Source organism: Neodiprion fabricii, chromosome 5 (assembly GCF_021155785.1).
Source record: "Neodiprion fabricii isolate iyNeoFabr1 chromosome 5, iyNeoFabr1.1, whole genome shotgun sequence".
Lineage (NCBI taxonomy): Eukaryota > Metazoa > Arthropoda > Insecta > Hymenoptera > Diprionidae > Neodiprion > Neodiprion fabricii.
The window spans coordinates 18,529,225-18,547,879 of record NC_060243.1 but is presented as its reverse complement, the minus strand read 5'-3'; the positions used below and the strand labels follow the sequence as shown (position 1 = coordinate 18,547,879).

The 18,655-nt window shown below is 39.2% G+C and overlaps 1 protein-coding gene across 5 annotated transcripts in view; it reads right to left on the bottom strand.

The window, feature by feature from the left end:
- Positions 1 to 5,875: 5,875 nt before the first annotated feature.
- The window catches only part of LOC124182461 (sphingomyelin phosphodiesterase), a 45,702-nt gene continuing 32,922 nt past the window's right edge, over positions 5,876 to 18,655 (bottom strand). For 3 of the 5 annotated variants that reach the window (XM_046569776.1, XM_046569777.1, XM_046569775.1), the window contains exons 5-10: positions 18,214 to 18,606; positions 17,694 to 17,866; positions 17,107 to 17,469; positions 15,914 to 16,106; positions 8,890 to 9,074; positions 6,512 to 8,195 (exon numbers count right to left, since the gene is read on the bottom strand). In XM_046569776.1, coding sequence (XP_046425732.1) covers positions 7,940 to 8,195; positions 8,890 to 9,074; positions 15,914 to 16,106; positions 17,107 to 17,469; positions 17,694 to 17,866; positions 18,214 to 18,606 — 1,563 coding nt within the window. In that variant the 3' untranslated portion in view covers positions 6,512 to 7,939. The other 2 variants (XR_006870772.1, XM_046569774.1) reach the window with 2 other exon arrangements.

Here is an 18,655-nt window from a genome sequence, read left to right as displayed (position 1 = left end):
GCCAGAAATAGAACAGAAATGAAAACTGACGTAACGGTAACGCTAATAATCAGTAGTAATAATTAATGTGATCGAACCGTGTTAGGTCAAGTCACACATCTATACTCTAATCGCAATAGAAGTTTATCTGGTAATCTTGAAACAATTTAATTATACAAATATACAATACCAATTTATAACGATATATATTTATATCGTGATCATGTTCGTTCAATTTAGTCAAATTGATCTGTATAATCGGTGCCTGCATTGTAAAATGCACATTATACGTTCCATATTTAAATTTTGTTCGTTCACGATATAATGGAAAACGTTGTTTTCACGTTGGTAACTCGAGAGTGAGATAACTGGGGAAAATGAAGGAATTAGTTCAGACCGAATCGTATGTATATTGTGCATATGTAGGTACTTGAATTGCTGTCGTGTTCGATGAAATATAGATTATATGTACAGATCAAGTATCTCTCTTATATGTAAATGCAATTCAACGTTTCACGATGAATGTTACGCCAACAACGGAGTAATTAAAGAAATAAGTAGCGTCAAGTTTGTATATAAACACATCACACACCCACACACACGAATATACGAGTATATTATATTTATAATTGTAATGAAATTTTAAAACGACGTTTCAATTATTACCCGCTACCCCGAAAACGAGTTCTAGTTAAGTAAAATGAATGTACCTGTAGTGAGTAAAAGTCATAATCGATGAATTGTCCGAAAAAATAATCGAAGGAAGTTAAATTAGAATCGCGTTCATTTTCGGTGATCATGATTCAACTAAATCCATAGATTTCATTGATAATTAATTATGTAAAAAATGATTGTGCAGTTTTCATGTCCGGACAAATTCACCGTCACGTATTTTTTACACCAAACTTGATCAATCGAGAATTTAAATAAACAATCGAGCAGTCAAGAATCGATTTTAACGTGAATGTATTATTTTTCAAGATTAAACGTACAAACAAACGTTTCCGTTGTATTCGGCGAAGAAAAGAATCGAAATTTGTCTTTCGTATGAGAACCGTCGTTCTGCCCACCTCGCGACTTTGACTATCGATATCTCCCAGCTAATCGATAAAATTGTAAAAGTAAAGGCGTTTGCAGTTCACCCGGTGGTGGCACGACAGGAAAAAGTTTACGCGGTATGATTTTGAACAGCATAAGAACCGTGATCAATCAAATTGATCGGTGTTACAAAGTTATTCACGGCGCCATGTTTGTTTCCATGTTGAAATTGACCTCGGTGTGCGTAATAGGGCCAACCAAGAAGCGATCAATTTTTAAGAACAATAATTAGCGATAGACAGTGATAAAAAGAAAAAAAAAAAAAAAAAAACATGAATCCTGAAACAATATAAAATGAAAGTAGTATACCGAGGATTAATCTATAAAACAAACGCTTTTAAATATTATTCGCAAAAGCGATTGAAAGTACGAGTATATAACACATCCATATTATGCATATTATATATATGATATAGGTGTATTATAAATATAAATATACAATTGTGTACATATATACACACATATAGATGTGTATATATGTATAATAAGAGCGGGTGAAATAAGTTATAAGAGAGAAATCCTTAATATAATTATAAAATAGATTCCAAAAAATGGATAACACATGAATTGAATATTTTTAGTTTATACGCTTAGGCAATTGTCGTCATCGCATTGTATTGCATATAGATATCGGTGTAGGTATCTCGCGTGAAAATGTAAACTATAAAGAAAACTCCATAATTTCTGTTCAAATGTAATTCCACGAAACGGTTTCACGAGAATCTATGATTATATGAAGTTTTCTCCCGTTCACGTTATCACGTGAATACACCCGTATTTATATGGTCATTATTGCTGTATTATACAGTTAATTGTTATACATACAGTATTGACAATGAATCAAATGATCTTGAATATTCACAAATCGCAACAATTGCTACGTAGGAAAGGTTTAATTTCTTTCGATGATCTACGCTGTGTAACTCGATTTATCGTTGAATATAATTTATTATCCTATATTGTAATACTATACTAATTACTTACGCTTCTCTCATTGTTGTATATAAGTAATAATAATGAACACAAATCTTATTATACTTGTAATTTGCGAGTGATCGGTTGTTATATTTGTAGCAACTGTAACAAATACAATAATAATAATAACAATAACAATCGAAAGCTATTATGAATAATAATGATAATTTAAAGTCACTATGAGTGATGTTCATACGCTACCATTAAAATATATGTATATATTTACACACATATATATATATATATATATTTCAATATAAAAATTTCAATATTAACCTAAATTTAACTTATAACTGTGTGATAGCATTGCCAACGGAGTATAAAAAACAGCAGACAAAAAAAAAAAGACATGGGATCCAAACGAGAGCTTTTTGCATCGTCTAATTATAAAATTCAGTCAAATTTTCAATTATAAAACGTTCGGAAAACCGAATTCAATGCAACCCATTATATTACGTATTACACAATATCCACGCATACGTTATTATATTATAATACGTTATTGTATTGTAAAATGTCAGTTTCATTTTGTTAAAATTATTATTATTATTATTATTATTATTATCATAATAAAAGTAATCGCCCTTCTCTCATTGCCAGCTGTGGACATATATTTGAATAGCTCACGTTTCAAGCATCTAGCGATATTGAAATAAGTATATAAAGTTTATTGTCGGTGTATTAGAATTACAATTATTGACTAATCGAAAGAATCTGAATAAATATGAAAATCTTGAACTTCTTTTACCTCGCATGAGTCCCTTTTCCTTTGCAAATACACAACATCGAACTTACTGATAATTTTACATCAGTATTATCTAAGAACTGTTCTAATGTGATAAAATCAAGCTTAAGAGTAGGAATTCTCGACCTCGCATATAATCTATTATTGAATCTTGGTGATCGGTCAATTATGTAAACGTATTTTTTGTTAACGTTTTGGCCCGGATATGGGCCCTCCTCAGAACGATTTATTTATTTAACTGTCAAGAACAAAAAAAATTTTTTATAAGAAAATTACAATCAGACATCTCTCGCCGAAAATGGAGATCGTATCTTCTCGCAATTAAATTCATTCTTCGATGCACTATATCAACGTGATTTTGCGAGAGAAATCGATTGCGCGTAGTCCGAATACGCGGCGAGTAACGGATCAAGAGTTGAAGCAGTAAAATGAAAAATTTCGCGTGTAATTCCTCTGTTGTCGGTCCCACGCACTTTTTGATGTCATTTTCGGATTCCCGAGGGTCCAATTAGTGGAAAACGAGTCATGCAAAACGATTCTTAGACGAAAAGTTTCCGAGCTATGAAAATTGCAAAAAAAGCAAGGCTAACTCCTTTGGATTTTTTCAGCCGAAAAGCTGAAAAGTTGTGATGTTTGTCAGATGTTTACGTGTGTGCATCCTCCAGTAAGTGAGTTCCAGATAAAACACTTTCAGTGGCTAATGAAGATCTTGTTGAGTGAAGTCAATCTTCGAGTGAATATTCGGAAAACATCCAAGATGAACCGTTCATTCCCAGAGATAAGTTTATACATAATTAAAACAATAATCCATACCGACACAAGAAAAGTAAACTAAGGACATTTCGAAACTACGCCCTTGTTAGAGACTAAATACGCTTAAACTGGTTAATACATTTTAATTACGCAGCGTATCGATGCATTTAGCACGCTCAGTGCGACATGTAAAAAAAGAAATAAGAAACAAGAAATAGTCGAAGTGATTAAAGTTCTGGTTTGAAATCTTTATTCCAATTTTGTACAAGAAAAAAAAAAAATCAAATTTCGAATTTTATTTCATAATCACAAAAGAACAGTAAATTTCCTATATAAACCACCATGTTTGATATTTTATTGCAAATTTGTTTAATTGGAAAAACTGTTCGCGAAAAATCTATAATTAAATTAAGTCAATTCTTTAGAAGCCAATAACTTGACAACTATACCACATACAAAAAAAAAAAAAACAATAGGTGTTGAAATTCATACGAATGCGAATGAATTTTAGAACATCGTATTTTTATTGTTGCAAAAGTATACGAATATATCACTATACTCATCATTTTCAACTTATGAAAATAAAAACCCCGATGAAGATAAATGAATATCAAACCAGTAGAAATGAATCTCGTCGGTTGTCATGGAATTTTTTTTTATGTTGGTCAATATTTTATTCATATAAATTACTACACATAGGTTACTGATTATTGTAACTTTTTCAGTACATTTTTATATCGTCGTGTTCATCAGGACTTATACCATATAATTTTTCTCTTTGATCGTTGATAATACATCGGTTGAAGTTTTTTTCTACCGTTTTTCCAACCTTTTTTTCACAATTTGCGCTTGCCGAATCACATCGAGTGACAGAAGCGAAACTAATCTTGATAAAACTAAAATTCAGCTAACGAGAAACTCGTTACTTCCTTTTGTATCAATTGTTCGCGTATTCAAAGACCGAAATCTATGTATATATCTATATTATATATTTATATAAAATATATAGTAGGGTAGTCCTTAATAGGGTTGTTTTTGAATTTTTATACTCCCAGGGGCTTATTTCAAATTAATGGGAAAATATTCCCTGAAAATTTGAGCTTTCTATGTCAACTATAAGATAGTCCGCTCTGTGATCGAATTATCTTATGAAAATAACATGCAAAAAACTTTTTTCAACTAGTTTATATTGTATTGCAAGTGGTGCTACTATCTGAAAAAAAAAATAAACATAATCATACCTTGCAATCTCGACCAATTGCTGCAACTCTCAAAATCTGACTTTTTTTTTATTTCGAGGGTGTGCAATTCGTCTAAATTTCCTGGGTACGATGATGTGTATTTCGTTTCAGATAGTAGCACTGAAACCTTGCAGTTAAAATTTTTTTGAACAATATTACTGTAACAATGAAATAGACACTGAGAACAAAAATTATTTCCATAAGACACTTCGATCGGAAAGCGGACTATCTTAGAATTGATACAGAGAGCTCAAATTCTTGAGGAATTATTTTTTATTAATTCGAATATTTGTTTAAGCCCCTGGGAGCATAAAAATTTGAAAACTACCCCATTAAAGACCACGCTGATATATATATATATATATATATATATATATATATATATATATGTATATGTATATAATATACACATTTTTATTGTCTAACATACAACATACTAATTGGTTATGTTTATTACTCATTTATATGTATGATGGCTGTGATAAAAAATTAACTGATACGCTTAAATACTATGTCAACTATACAACTAGTATATTGTATCCCTAAAACGTATAATTCGTTATATTTCTATCAGAAGTACTTCTACCATTAACTACATTTCGTAATATTTTTTACACATTACTTGTCATAATGATTTGAATTTTTTGTAATCCGCAGCATATAACATATTTCATATTAATCGGCTATATACCCATGTAGTTTATATGCACGGGAAACAATGAGCGAGGTCAGTTTTTCCGAATCTCTTTACGTTGTACGAACATAAAATTATTATCTTCATTGTTTTTTTTATCATTCTTATCACTAATCAACTGAATTGCTACATTATATATTTTATACGTATAATATAATATCACTTATATATGTATATATATATATATTTTTATTCTTTTCATTTATTCACAAGACAAGATCCAAGTTTTTTGATGTTTATAATACAAATATACTCAACACATACCCATACGTGGAAATTAGAAAAATAATCATTCAATGATTTTTCGTAAAGACTTGTCACGTCGTACATAATGAATTGGTAAATTAATTTAATAATTGTTTTCTAGATTCCTTAACCCATTCCTTTCTTTTTATTCATCGTTTTCGCAACTTTTTTATTCCGTGTTCATATACAGTAAATGATTTTTTCACGCCAGCTGAACGGATTAAAAATTCGAATCAATTATATATAATATTTGATTTTCTTGAAACAACTATATTATCGTTATAAATACTATATCGTTACTAAATAATGTTGGACATTGTTTATTTCATATAAATTGACCGCGAAAAATTTTTTCACAACAAAAGGAAAGAGGAAAAGAGTTTTCCACGTAAAACAATCGAACAACATCTTTCAATAAATTACGTCGATGCCGGATGTATTGCAATTTATCGCTTGTCCAGATACTTTTGGTGATTTTAACCCAGGCCCAATACATACTTTGGTAAATTGTATGCGAATCTTGGAATCGCCATGACGACTGACATCCTGAAATGCGGAAAAACGAAATTATCATGAAGGTTTTTTTTTCAGTGGGGTTTGGATTGTAAATACATTCACTTATATATTTGTGTGTACAAATCTGTTTATAGTACTCACTTATTGTGATTACGTGCGTAGATATTGCGATGGGATATTCCTCTACCATCACCGTTAAATTTGGGGTGAAACGCATTGAATTTCCATCACCGGCTTAATTACGTTCATTATCATATCTGTTAATTGTATGTACATTTTTTTTTTCATTCGGCCCTATCCGAATTATTTTCTTGTACTTGAATATGTATATTCGAGTATGTCAAATTTTTAATTTTACGCGTACGGTGAAGTTGAACAGAATGGAAATATTTATCGAATGTTGGATATTTGCAAACTTCTGCAGTCGTGAAGTGAAGTGTTTAAATGATAAATTCCGTGTGTATTCTTCAACTCGTGAAGATTTCACCTCACTCAAAGATTTAAAAAAAATTTCGAATGCTTCTCGGAATAATTTCGCGATCTAAAAGTGTGTGCAAGTTTTTGAAAAATAATTTATTATTACACTGATTGGAGCAGACATTAAAATTTTGTACAGTCATTTGTACGTAACTTTTTTATTTATAAAAATTTATTTCACTTGCAAATTATCCCATATTTTACGAAAGGACAAAATTCATGTGGCTAACAAAAAAGTGGATAGTTTTACAAGGATAGAATTTCGAACAAAACTGAAACGGAATTAACGTCTGTATAATTGATTATTATTTGAGTATTTGAGTGTAGAACGCGTGAATTTTGAATGATATATATATATATATATAAAAGGTGTATAATGAGTTACTCTGTAAGGACGAATCTAGGTTGAAGCATTATTACATCATTTAAGTCGTAAGTTATGTAGAGCTCTTAACTATTTTAAAACCCGCCACCATATATTATATCATCCACCATAGTAAAGGCAGGATTTTTTTTTAGACAAAGTTTGATACAGATCTTTGTCCACGTAGCACATTGCCACAAGAAACCCAGAATCGCAAAAAAATGTCTTCGCAATTTTATATTGTTTCCCAAACAGATTTATGACAAGTCTTTTCATGTATCAGTCTTTCTCCTCTTTTCGAAAGCCAACTTCTATTTTCTGCCGAAAGAAAGCCTGCAACTCACAATCAAACTTCAAGTTCTCGTTGATTTTATTTATTTATTTTTTCAAAAACTCCAGTGACAGGTGCTGTAATCTTGAAAATTGTCGGTTATTGAAACAAAGGCTAATAACTGGGTATAAAAGAAAGCGTTAATATCGACTAATGTATCTTATGTACAGTTGGAACATTTATATACTGTATGTATGTAGTGCATAGTGTACAATATCGTATTTTCAACAATTGCGAGCCGATAATCCAGGAATCAAATTTCAATTACTCTGCAATTTTATACTCGATGATTAAACTGATACATTTGCATTCTGATCGTCGGTGAATGGATTGCTAACAATATTGTCACATTATACAAGCTTAAAAACGATGATGAATAAAGTATTAATTATGAGTAGTATTAAAATGCAGTAAAAATTGTTTATACCGTATACCAACTACCCATAAAAATGGTTCTACAGTATAGTGATAAAAAAAGCTAGTGAAAGCTTGATGATTAAACAAGTCCATCTACCAGATGTTACACGTCTATTTCGTTAGTCATAACATCAGGAGCTTGGTAAGGTCCGAAGAACCAATCTGGTACGTACGACAAAGCTAAGCCATTGTAGATCCAGGCTCGCCATCCCGTTCTGGTTTCCCCGTCTATTCTCGACTCTAAGCTCTGGCAGAGTGCTTTTCTATCGTGGCTTCTACCGCTTCGCAAATCGCACAGCAGCCTTTTGCGGCATTCGTCGTTGCAGGCCGGCCTCACCGGTGAATTTTTGTAATAATGCCTGCGAAGATGGGCAATTTAGATTGTCACATATTCAAGCTTTCAAATTGTACAACACTGATCAAGCACATTCATTAGATTTTAAAGGATTAAAAAATAAAACTAATAACTGCTAATTTTCAGGATTTATCTGGGCTTCAAAGTAAAACGAGATATTTTGCAATACTTCAAGGATTTTGAAGCGTTTCCAAGATTCTTCCCGTGTGAGGGAGTAGCAATTCTTACGGGGGCGGGGGTTTAGATTACAGGAGATTTTATGGAGTGTCCAAAGTTCCCATGGTTCTTGAAATTTTGATGGGGTCGTTCAAAGAGATTGGACGGAGATTTCACGGGGTTTTTCGATTTCTCATGGGGTTTCAAGAACTCTTGTGTGGAATTTATATGGGAATTCCGTGTGGTCAGACATTTCTGTGATCCGGGATTGTGGTGGATTTTCCATTCGGTTTTGGTAATTTGAACGGGGTGTCAAGAATATCAATAGCAAGTTTTTACGAAAATGATGGGCTCACTATCATAATGATATATAGAAACGGTAACTGCATTGTTCAGTAGGAGGAAAAAAATTGAACCGATGCAGTAAAAATCATAGGCTCGAAAGAAACACGAATGTGAAAAAAAAAAAAATATTCAATGTTATGCAAATGAACCTAATATACGTGTGATTGAATTTTTTTACAGTTGAATTGTCCGCTTACTTGTAGTAAAGATCGAAGAGTGACGGTTCATTCGTCATTTTGTCTATCAGAGAGTCCCAGTCTCGGGGTAACAGGGATGCCATTTGGTACGCCTGTTTAGCTGTGTACATTTTCTGCCAAATTGGGTAGTCGTAAAGATTTGCTTCCTTCAAGTTCATCACCCAGGACTCGTGCTCTACTACCATCTGAAATTTAACATAGATCGAATCGAGAAACTTAGACAACGAAGTTGAATCAAAACATTGCGAATGGTGTTCACTTCAATACTTTTGTGCTCAAGTATTTCATTGTATTTTTGAAGAAAATTTTCTTTGAATTATTTTTCCTATCCTTTTTGCAAAAATTCAAAGAACGATTTTGTTTTGTTTAACACCAACTGTTCAGGAAAGTCTCAAGTGAAATTACCGCGGATGGGGGGAATTTAACCGGCGTGCTCGGTCGCTCGTCAACTCGGACGTTAGACCAGACTCGCCGGCCGGCTTGCTTCTCCCCCCTCCTTTTTTTTCTCTATTGTTCCGGCCTGCGTCGCCCTTGCCAATTCATTCGTCGACTAGCCTTCGCGGTCAGCGGACTGTTTTTCTCTTGAGTCTTGTTCTCAGCTTCGGTATCTCTCAAGTGAAGTGTTCGACCCGATCTACAAGCACCTTACGATCGCGCGAATATTCGCGCAATCTCGTGTCAACTTTCTGTTCGGCTTCTAATCGACAACTTCTTTTTTCGTTTGGCTTTCTTCTGAGCGGTCAGCTCTTCGGTCATCTTCCGCGCAATCGATAAGTCTCGATTGCGTGTAAAACACGCGGCAACGCGCTGTGAGCGGTCAGCTCTTCGCCCCTCTTCCGCGCGATCGATACACATCGTCTGCGTTTCACATATTCGTTTCTTTCCGGAAAATCTTCTACACTGACTATAACTCTAGTCAGCGCTTCAACAAATAAGGCTTAACTGATGTTTCAACGAGCTCTCGTCTTCATTTGGCAATTAACGGGTATTCAGGATTTTTCTTTGACCACGCACCTCTCCCAACTAATTCACCCTTCCCCAGATTTTCCGCGGTACTATTTCCAAACATGGTCCTTCGAGCCGGACATGTGGTGAATTAATTGTGAAATTTGACGGTGCGATTCCATTGTGCGCGGCTTCGAGAACATTTCGGGCAAGCGCGCTCTCTCTCTCTCTTGGTCTCCACGTTCAACGCTACCCACGCGCCGCGCGACGCTCAGAGCGCGCCATCTTGGTTTCAATCCCTCTATCGCATACAAGTGTGCCCCCGCCACGCGCGCTCTCGCTCTCTCTCGGTCGCTTCGCCTCACGTCCCTGACGTGACGCGGGGAGCTCAGTGGGCGCCATTGCCGATCGGTCTCCTCTTTGTTGGAGATTCGCTTAACCGCACGAGGCTTACGTGGCCTCTCTCCCTCCCTCATTCGGGCATTACTCGTTCTCTGTTCCGTTCGTATGACCCTCTAGCTGCTCTCGGCTTTCATACACTGACTTTGTTTGGGTTTTTTTGGTTTGTTTTCTTGTCGATCGATCTCGTCTTTGTTCGGACCTTCGTTTAACCGCGCGAGGCATACGTGGTCTCTCTCCCTCCCTCATTCGGGCATTACTCGTTCTCTGTTCAACTAGTGTGACACTCGGGCTGCTCCCGGCTTTCATGCAAGTGTTCGCATTTTCGACTTGCTTATTCACGCAACAGTTTCCCGGTGGTCTCTCAGAGCTACGTTGAACTCCAGTGACTCTTTATTCTTCCCTTTTTTGCGTTTCTGATACCAGCGCAACCTTAATTCCGTGACATTTCGGGTTCGGTCTCAATTACGACTTTGTGACTCTCTCCGGCAAGTCTCGAATTACGTTCGTCATATCTCTCGTCGCGGTCCGTGCTTCGGCCACTCTGGACATATTCGGGACTTTTCGCGATATTTTTCGAGCTCTGTTCTCGTGATTCTATCCAATCAACTTCGAGTGATTTTGTTTGGTTTTTTTCGGCGTCGAGTCTCGTCTCACTAATACTTTGCGATTCTCCTTCGATTCTCTCGTTTGTTTCGGGACAATTCTTCGTTATCATGGCAGCCAACGCGGCTAAGGTTGTCATCACCGGACTCTTCAGCACTCTCGAGTGCATTAAATGTGTCTCCGACCATAGCGACACCTTCTCTCCTCAATCGATTTCTCGGCCGTTAGCCAACACGCGTCTCGAACTTTTGGAAAAGAATTGGGAACGTTTTCAAGCGGAACACGCTCTTCTCCTCGAAACGAAGTGCGAAAACTTGGCCACCCACGATTATTTCACGTCTAATCTTCCGGCTACCTGTCAACAAGCTTACGAAAAAGCGAAGGTTGCCTTGATCATTGTCAAGGAACATTACGACCGCGTCGAACCAACCGGTGCTATTTTCGCGGACGTCTCAGCTTCGGTCTCTTCAGCCTCCCTTCGTCGATCACTTCCGGACATCCAACTTCCGACTTTCGAGGGTGAATTTCACGATTGGCGGCCATTCCACGACCTTTTCGTTTCAATGGTCGGCCAAAACGCGGATATCACGGCCGTGGAAAAAATGCACTATCTGAAAACTTCGCTTCGCGGTGATGCGGCTCAGCTCATTGGCAATCTCCCGGTCTCTTCTGATTCGTTTTCCACGGCGTGGGAACTACTCGTCGCTCGCTACGAAAACAAGCGGCTCCTCATTTCTGCTCAACTCGATCGGTTTTTCGCAATCAAAGGCATCGCTTCACGCTCCGCAAAGGACATTAACACGCTCATCAATACCACCATGGAAGTGTTAAACGCTCTCCTAGCACTAGAAGTTCCTGTTAAATCGTGGGATATTATTCTCGTGCACTTTCTCGTCTCTCGTCTCGATTATCACCTCCGTGAGCAGTGGAAGGTCAAACTTGGCGCTTCAACCTCTCCCGCCACCATGCAGACGCTTCAAGAATTTCTCGTTTCTCGCGCACGAGCGTTTAAGAGCATCGGTTCGAGCTCCTCGGGGAAACCTTCAACTAGGTGAGCCTCTTCCGCTACCTACTCGGTCTCTTCGGCGATCAAAACTTCGAAGTCATCGGTTCGCGCTTACGTTGCTTCCACGCCAAGCACCTCCGACTCCTTTCCTGCGGTAAAGTCTGCCATGCAATGCTGCCACCTCTGTTCCGGTAACCATTACATCGGCTCCTGCTCACAGTTTCGGAGCAAAAGCCCGCAAGAGCGACGCGAGATCGTCATCGAGAAGCGGCTTTGTTTCAATTGCCTCGGGCCTCATTCAGCGGTTAACTGCCGTATCACCGGTCGGTGCTTCGAGTACCAAAATAAACATCATACTCTGATACATATTCCGATGTCTTTAAACGTGGCTTCAATTTCAACCAGGCCACCTTCGCCTACTCCGAGTTACGTAACGGCCACTTCCACTCCAGCCGAGCAGTCACAATGACTATCACGTGACAACCCTAGCGGCAACTCTTCTACACTGCACGGAAGCACTTCACCTAGTCCTCTTCATGCTACCGAGTCAATTTCGACGGCCCTCTCGTCGGTAGGCGCTCGATCACCGGTCTCTTCACTTCTCACAAACGCAAGTCGGCCTTCAGTCTTATTCAATCGGCCTACTTTGTTGCGAAACTTCGAATCATTGCAAGCGGAGCGTCTCTGCCAAGAAGCAACTCATTGGCCGCCCTCACACCCTTCCTCGATCAACTTGGAACTCTTCGGGTTGGCGGGCGTCTGAAACATTCGCAGCTCGATCCGGAAACTCGGCATCCTCCTATCTTGCCCCGACATTCTGTCTTCAACACCTTGGTTGTTTCAGACGCTCACTTCAAGACTCTTCACGGCGGTACTCAAGTTACATTGGCATATCTTCGTCGATCGTACTGGATCCTCGGTGGTCGATCCCCCATTTGGTCGCACATTCTTCACTGTGTTACTTGCGCACGGTTTCGCGGGCCCCACGCTTAGCAACTCATGGGACAGCTTTCTTCTTCGCGAGTCACTCCGTCACGAACCTTTCTTCATACTGGCATCGATTACGCTGGACCCTTCACGATCAAAATATGGCGTGGACGAGCGGCGAAAACGTACAACGGCTATCTCGCAGTTTTCGTCTGCTTCTCGACTTCCGCTGTGCACCTCGAACTCGTGACAGACTATACGTCGGAAGCCTTTATCGCGGCATACCGGCGGTTTTCGGGACGTCGGGGGCTCTGCCACACTCTTTACAGCGATTGTGGAACTAACTTCATCGGGGCAGAGGCATGTCTTCAGACACTCTTCAAGGCGGGTTCAGTAGAACTCAACGATACCATGGCGGCACTAACCAACTTCGGGACAAAGTGGTCAATCAATCCACCATCGGCTCCTCATATGGGCGAAGAATTTACGACTCTTCTTGCGCAAGTCGAAGCTGTCCTCAATTCACAACCACTTTGCCCTTTGTCGGACGATTCAGAGGACACACTCGCTCTCACTCCTGGTTACTTCCTCATCGGCGAGGCGCTCAATACCGTGCCGGAAGCATTTCTCGCTTCAATTTCGGAATCTCGGCTCTCTCGTTGGCAATTACTTCAGTCCAAACTCGAGCACTTCTGGAAGAGATGGTCTTCTGAGTACCTCCATCGAAATCTTTCAATCTCTAAATGGCATCATCTTTCGCACGAGATTCAAGTGGGCTCACTCGTGCTCATCACGGACGAAAGACTTCCACCTTCACGATAGCCTCTCGCTAGAGTGGTTACGCTTCACCCTGGTGCCGACGGCCTTACTCGGGTCGTCACTCTTCGGACTTCGACTTCTACTTTCACCCGGCCAATTTCGAAACTCAGCGTTCTTCCAATGGACTCTTCGTCAACTTCCGTTGGCGAAGGCGGGGAGTATGTTCAGGAAAGTCTCAAGTGAAATTACCGCGGATGGGGGGAATTTAACCGGCGTGCTGGGTCGCTCGTCAAGTCGGACGTTAGACCAGACTCGCCGGCCGGCTTGCTTCTCCCCCCTCCTTTTTTTTCTCTATTGTTCCGGCCTGCGTCGCCCTTGCCAATTCATTCGTCGACTAGCCTTCGCGGTCAGCGGTCTGTTTTTCTCTTGAGTCTTGTTCTCAGCTTCGGTATCTCTCAAGTGAAGTGTTCGACCCGATCTACAAGCACCTTACGATCGCGCGAATATTCGCGCAATCTCGTGTCAACTTTCTGTTCGGCTTCGAATCGGCAACTTCTTCTTTCGTTCGGCTTTCTTCTGAGCGGTCAGCTCTTCGGTCATCTTCCGCGCAATCGATAAGTCTCGATTGCGTGTAAAACACGCGGCAACGCGCTGTGAGCGGTCAGCTCTTCGGCCATCTTCCGCGCGATCGATACGCATTGTCTGCGTTTCACATATTCGTTTCTTTCCGGAAAATCTTCTACAGTGACTATAACTCTAGTCAGCGCTTCAACAAATAAGGCTTAGCTGATGTTTCAACGAGCTTTCGTCTTCATTTGGCAATGAACGGGTGTTCAGGATTTTTCTTTGACCACGCACCTCTCCCAACTAATTCACCCTTCCCCAGATTTTCCGCGGTACAATTTCCAAACACCAACTGTCCCCGCGATATTTTGATGTGATCTTGTAGAAGTGAAACTGGATTTGCTGTTTTTGTAAGATGGTAAATGTTGCTGTTTAGTTGTTATTATTTAACTATTATAACTGTTTCCATTCAAATTAATATGTTCCAATTACTATTACTTGATTATTAGCATTTCCGTTTTAGTTATTGTCATTGCTTTGTCTCGAATATCGGATTTCATTTGTTGTCATATTAAAATAAAAATTAAAAATAAATTATGAAAATGTTGCGTAAGGCATTTATACTTGAGTTTTCGCTATTGATGTTTTCCTTTCGTGGAAATACCTCGATATGTAGAAGCGTGAACTGATTGATCGCTACGACCTGATTTTCACAAAACAAACAATCAATAAATTCCGATCGCGGTATCGCAGGAAATCTGTTGCGCGCAGAAGGTCTTGTTCAGAATTTGTTTGCCTTTCCGAATGAAATGTCCCTGGGTGAGAGTTTTAAAATTGTTTTATTCAGAGAGAACGATCAATCATAAATGCGATAAGCTTCGGACGATGTGGTTTTTCATTGAGAATGAAAATTTGTGAACGGTTGCGCAGGAATAATAAAATAATATTTGACTGCGAAGAATATGAATCTCTCTCTCTCGTCGCCTAGAAATCTCGAAAAGTACGGGGAGACATGGGACCCCTAAACCGATAAACCATACTGCCCAGGGCGTCCTTTGGAATAGCCCTGGGTGTGCGTTAGATCTCTCGCGGAAGTTGCTTCCGAGATTTGTTGGATCATTCACTCGTGCACAGGTAAACCGTGTGTTAATCTGAGGCCGATTTTGGGGTCGCGAGCATGGGAATGAGAGAGAGAGAGAGAGAGAGAGAGAGAGGGAGAGAAACAGAGAATTTAAAGTACTACAATCAGAGGAGGGTTTCTTCTCTCTGAGATTCGAAGTAAAAATCGGAGTCGTAATGACGCATGAAATGAGGATATTTATTCGATCCTGCGGACCTTTGATCCAAAAATATCACATTTTGGGTTATTTATCGTAGCGCTAAATAATATATAAGTAATAAATGACAAATAAATGAGTATAGATTTAATTTATACTAAAATCAAGATTCTCGGGATGTCGAGCATTATCAGTTGCGTGCGCACCCCTCCCCTCTCCGCGCTTGGCGATGGAAGGGGGGGGGAGGGGGTTCTGACCGTATAAATTATCGCGCTGGAGCCAGAGCGTCTGTATACAGAGAACTTCGGTACTAAATATATCGCGACGGTAAACGAATTTAGAGACGAACCTTTCCTTGTTATACATATAACCTCTTTCCTTAACCTAACCCGAACAGTAAATAACAACTTCATCCTTGTGATTGATTTTTTAAGGTCCTCTTGTACTTAATGGAATGTTTATATTATTTGAATTCGTCATTTATTCAGGGGAATTTCAAGAAGTAAAATTCTATGAAACCTCAAGTGGTTTTCTCGCTCACCCTGGTAGTTTTAGCGTGATCCCCGTCGACGTAGTATATCCGGTACCCCGGATTGAGATCGATGTATGGGGAGACAGACGGCCCGACGTAAGCTATTCCTAAAGCTCTACCGAGATCCGTCGTGTCGTAGAATAGTTGAAACTCGTCGTAGTGAGTATGGCCGAAAAATTGAGCCGTGATCGTTGATTCGTAACTGGAATTGGTTAAATCAATGGAGTTATAAGCAATTAACCGACTGCAGGAATACGCAATTCGCAAAATTCTTACAGATTCATCGAATCCTTTGTCAAAAATTTACGACATCTTGAAATATTTCGTTGGATCAGCATTCAGAAAAATTCACAGTCATTATCAATGGTAAAATAATAATTGGTATATACAAGATCTCTGAAATTCTTATTCGTTTCTGTAGATATTATTCAAAATTTCACTCGATTTCTAATGTCAATTGCAAAGATGTGAGCAATTCTAATTACGTATCTCTGAGAACTTTCTAAGTAATAGTTTCTCCGAATTAGATGAGATTGGTGAAAATTTGATTATTTTATTCGTAATTTCCACTTAGGAATTGGCGTTGATCGTTTCTTATTTGATGAATGGAATAGGAGTTGACTTGTTGGAAATGGGTGGAAAGTATTCTTGATGAGAGATGGGTTAGAAGTACATTTGACGGAAGAAGAAACAGAAGAGGGGTTCTCCACCAAGTCGACTACCTTTTCTTATCCTCTTAGATCTGTCCCGTAATTGGTTATATACTAGTAATACTTAAAGGTACTCTCTGTGAATTTTTTAGATTTGTTAATTTACTCGTTTCGGTAATTGTGTTTTTTTTTAACCCGTATATCATGGAAGAGGCCGAGTTGGTGGAGAACGCCTCAGAGGTGAGTTTTATGTAACGAGTGTGAACCTAGGAAAGGGCCGAGAATTCAGAACAATGGGGAATAGAATAACAAGTGGCGTGAGGCTGGATGGAAATAGGAGGTCAAGATGAAGACTATTACGTTACTATATGGAATGTCCAAGAGTTAGCAAGTAGAGGCAATGGTGGTCGAAGAAGATGAGGAAGACGTGTGGCGGTACACCGGACGTAACAAATGGAGTAAGTATAGTGCATTTTGATACTAAAAACTTGAAAAACTGTATCAAATGATGCAATTCCAACTTTCCAAAACGTCATTATACATCGCACTCACCGATTAATGATGTGGTAATAATTCCTGGACCAGACTTTAAGGCAGTCGGAATGTCCCGGCGGAATGTGGCCGATGATGTGCACCTTTTCTCCGTTAATTTCCGCCCCTTGGAGTTCGTAAATCAGCCACTGGAGTTCGCTGACTGGGTCCGTGCTGTTTATCAACAGCCACCAATTCTTGTTGTTGCAATAGTTCATGTTGACCGATAGAATTCTGAAACCCGGTCTGACCAATACAGAGTAAAATGCTCCACGACGCACCGTGTGCGATACTCCAGCTGGCAGCCATCTTCTCCATTCCTTATCCAGCTCGTCGTACAGCCATGATATGCTGTTCTCTCTCGGAACGAATGGCGGGGGAAAACTGAAGAGAATTGTACAAGATTTTTAGGCAACCTCGACAAACTTTGTACCAACAAGATTATTTCGTTATTTCGTTGACTTTCCAAGGTATTTTTAAGGACCTTGTATGGTTTCAAAACAATTTCACGGTATTTGGGAGGTAAGAAATTTCGATGGTTTTTCAAAGTCTTGCAACATCTTGTTTTACTATTTCGAAATGTTTAACGTTATTTAAAATTGTGTAACCTGTTGACTGGAGCACTTTCGTGATTACCAAGCGCAGGGAATATCGGCACTCCAGGAAACATTTCTACCATTTGCGACACAGTGTCACGTAGAATTTTCAGATTTTCTTCCCTTGTTTGGTTCCATACGTCGTGAGGTGGCAGGTCTCCCGTCCACAATATGTAGTCTATGTCCTGTGGGTCAGAACGACAAAGAACGGTTCTTCAGTTGATAGACGTAGAGAGCGGTGAAGAGACGAAAAAAGTAAATCCAGATAAATTCATATGGCTTGAAGTGACTCCAAGTGACCTCAAGTAGCTGCATGACTACCAGAAGCTTGTTCAAAAGACCTAATGTGACTAGAAGTCGATTAAATTGATATCGTCACGAGTACATCTGCAGACTTTAAATATGGAATAAGGGTTGAATGAGAAACTGCTGGTATTAAACCTGCCAAAATAAACCCCCGCAAGTTTCACTGCACTCTCAAAAAGCCTCTGCATCTTTGTCACAATAATTGAAAATCAGGAAGTAAATTTACCGAGTGAGTTTCCGTAATATGTTTCAGCATATGATCGACAGTCCTCTTGGGAGTATCGCACTTCCTGTAATCGCCCCATCTTCCTGCGGCTCCGGAAGCGGTAAGAGGCGCTCCATTGGTCAGACGACAGCACAACGGCTCGTTGCAGTCAGCATTTGCGCCCTCCTGGTAATAGGGGTCGTAATGAGTGTCCGATATGTGAAGGACCTTGAAGGTCGGTGCCCCTTCCGTTGGAGGGATCGGTGGTTGGATTGGCGGCTTGTTCACCGGGGGAAAAGCCACTTCCCATTCGTGTTGAGGGTTGTATGCGTCATCGCAGGCGTCCCCAATCACAAAACTGCATATCTGGGAGGGGCCCAAGCTGATTTGCTTCAGAACGTAGATCACTTCGCCCTGATGGTGAAATTCGGGTTTGAGAAGGTCTGACAATGCATTAAAAGTA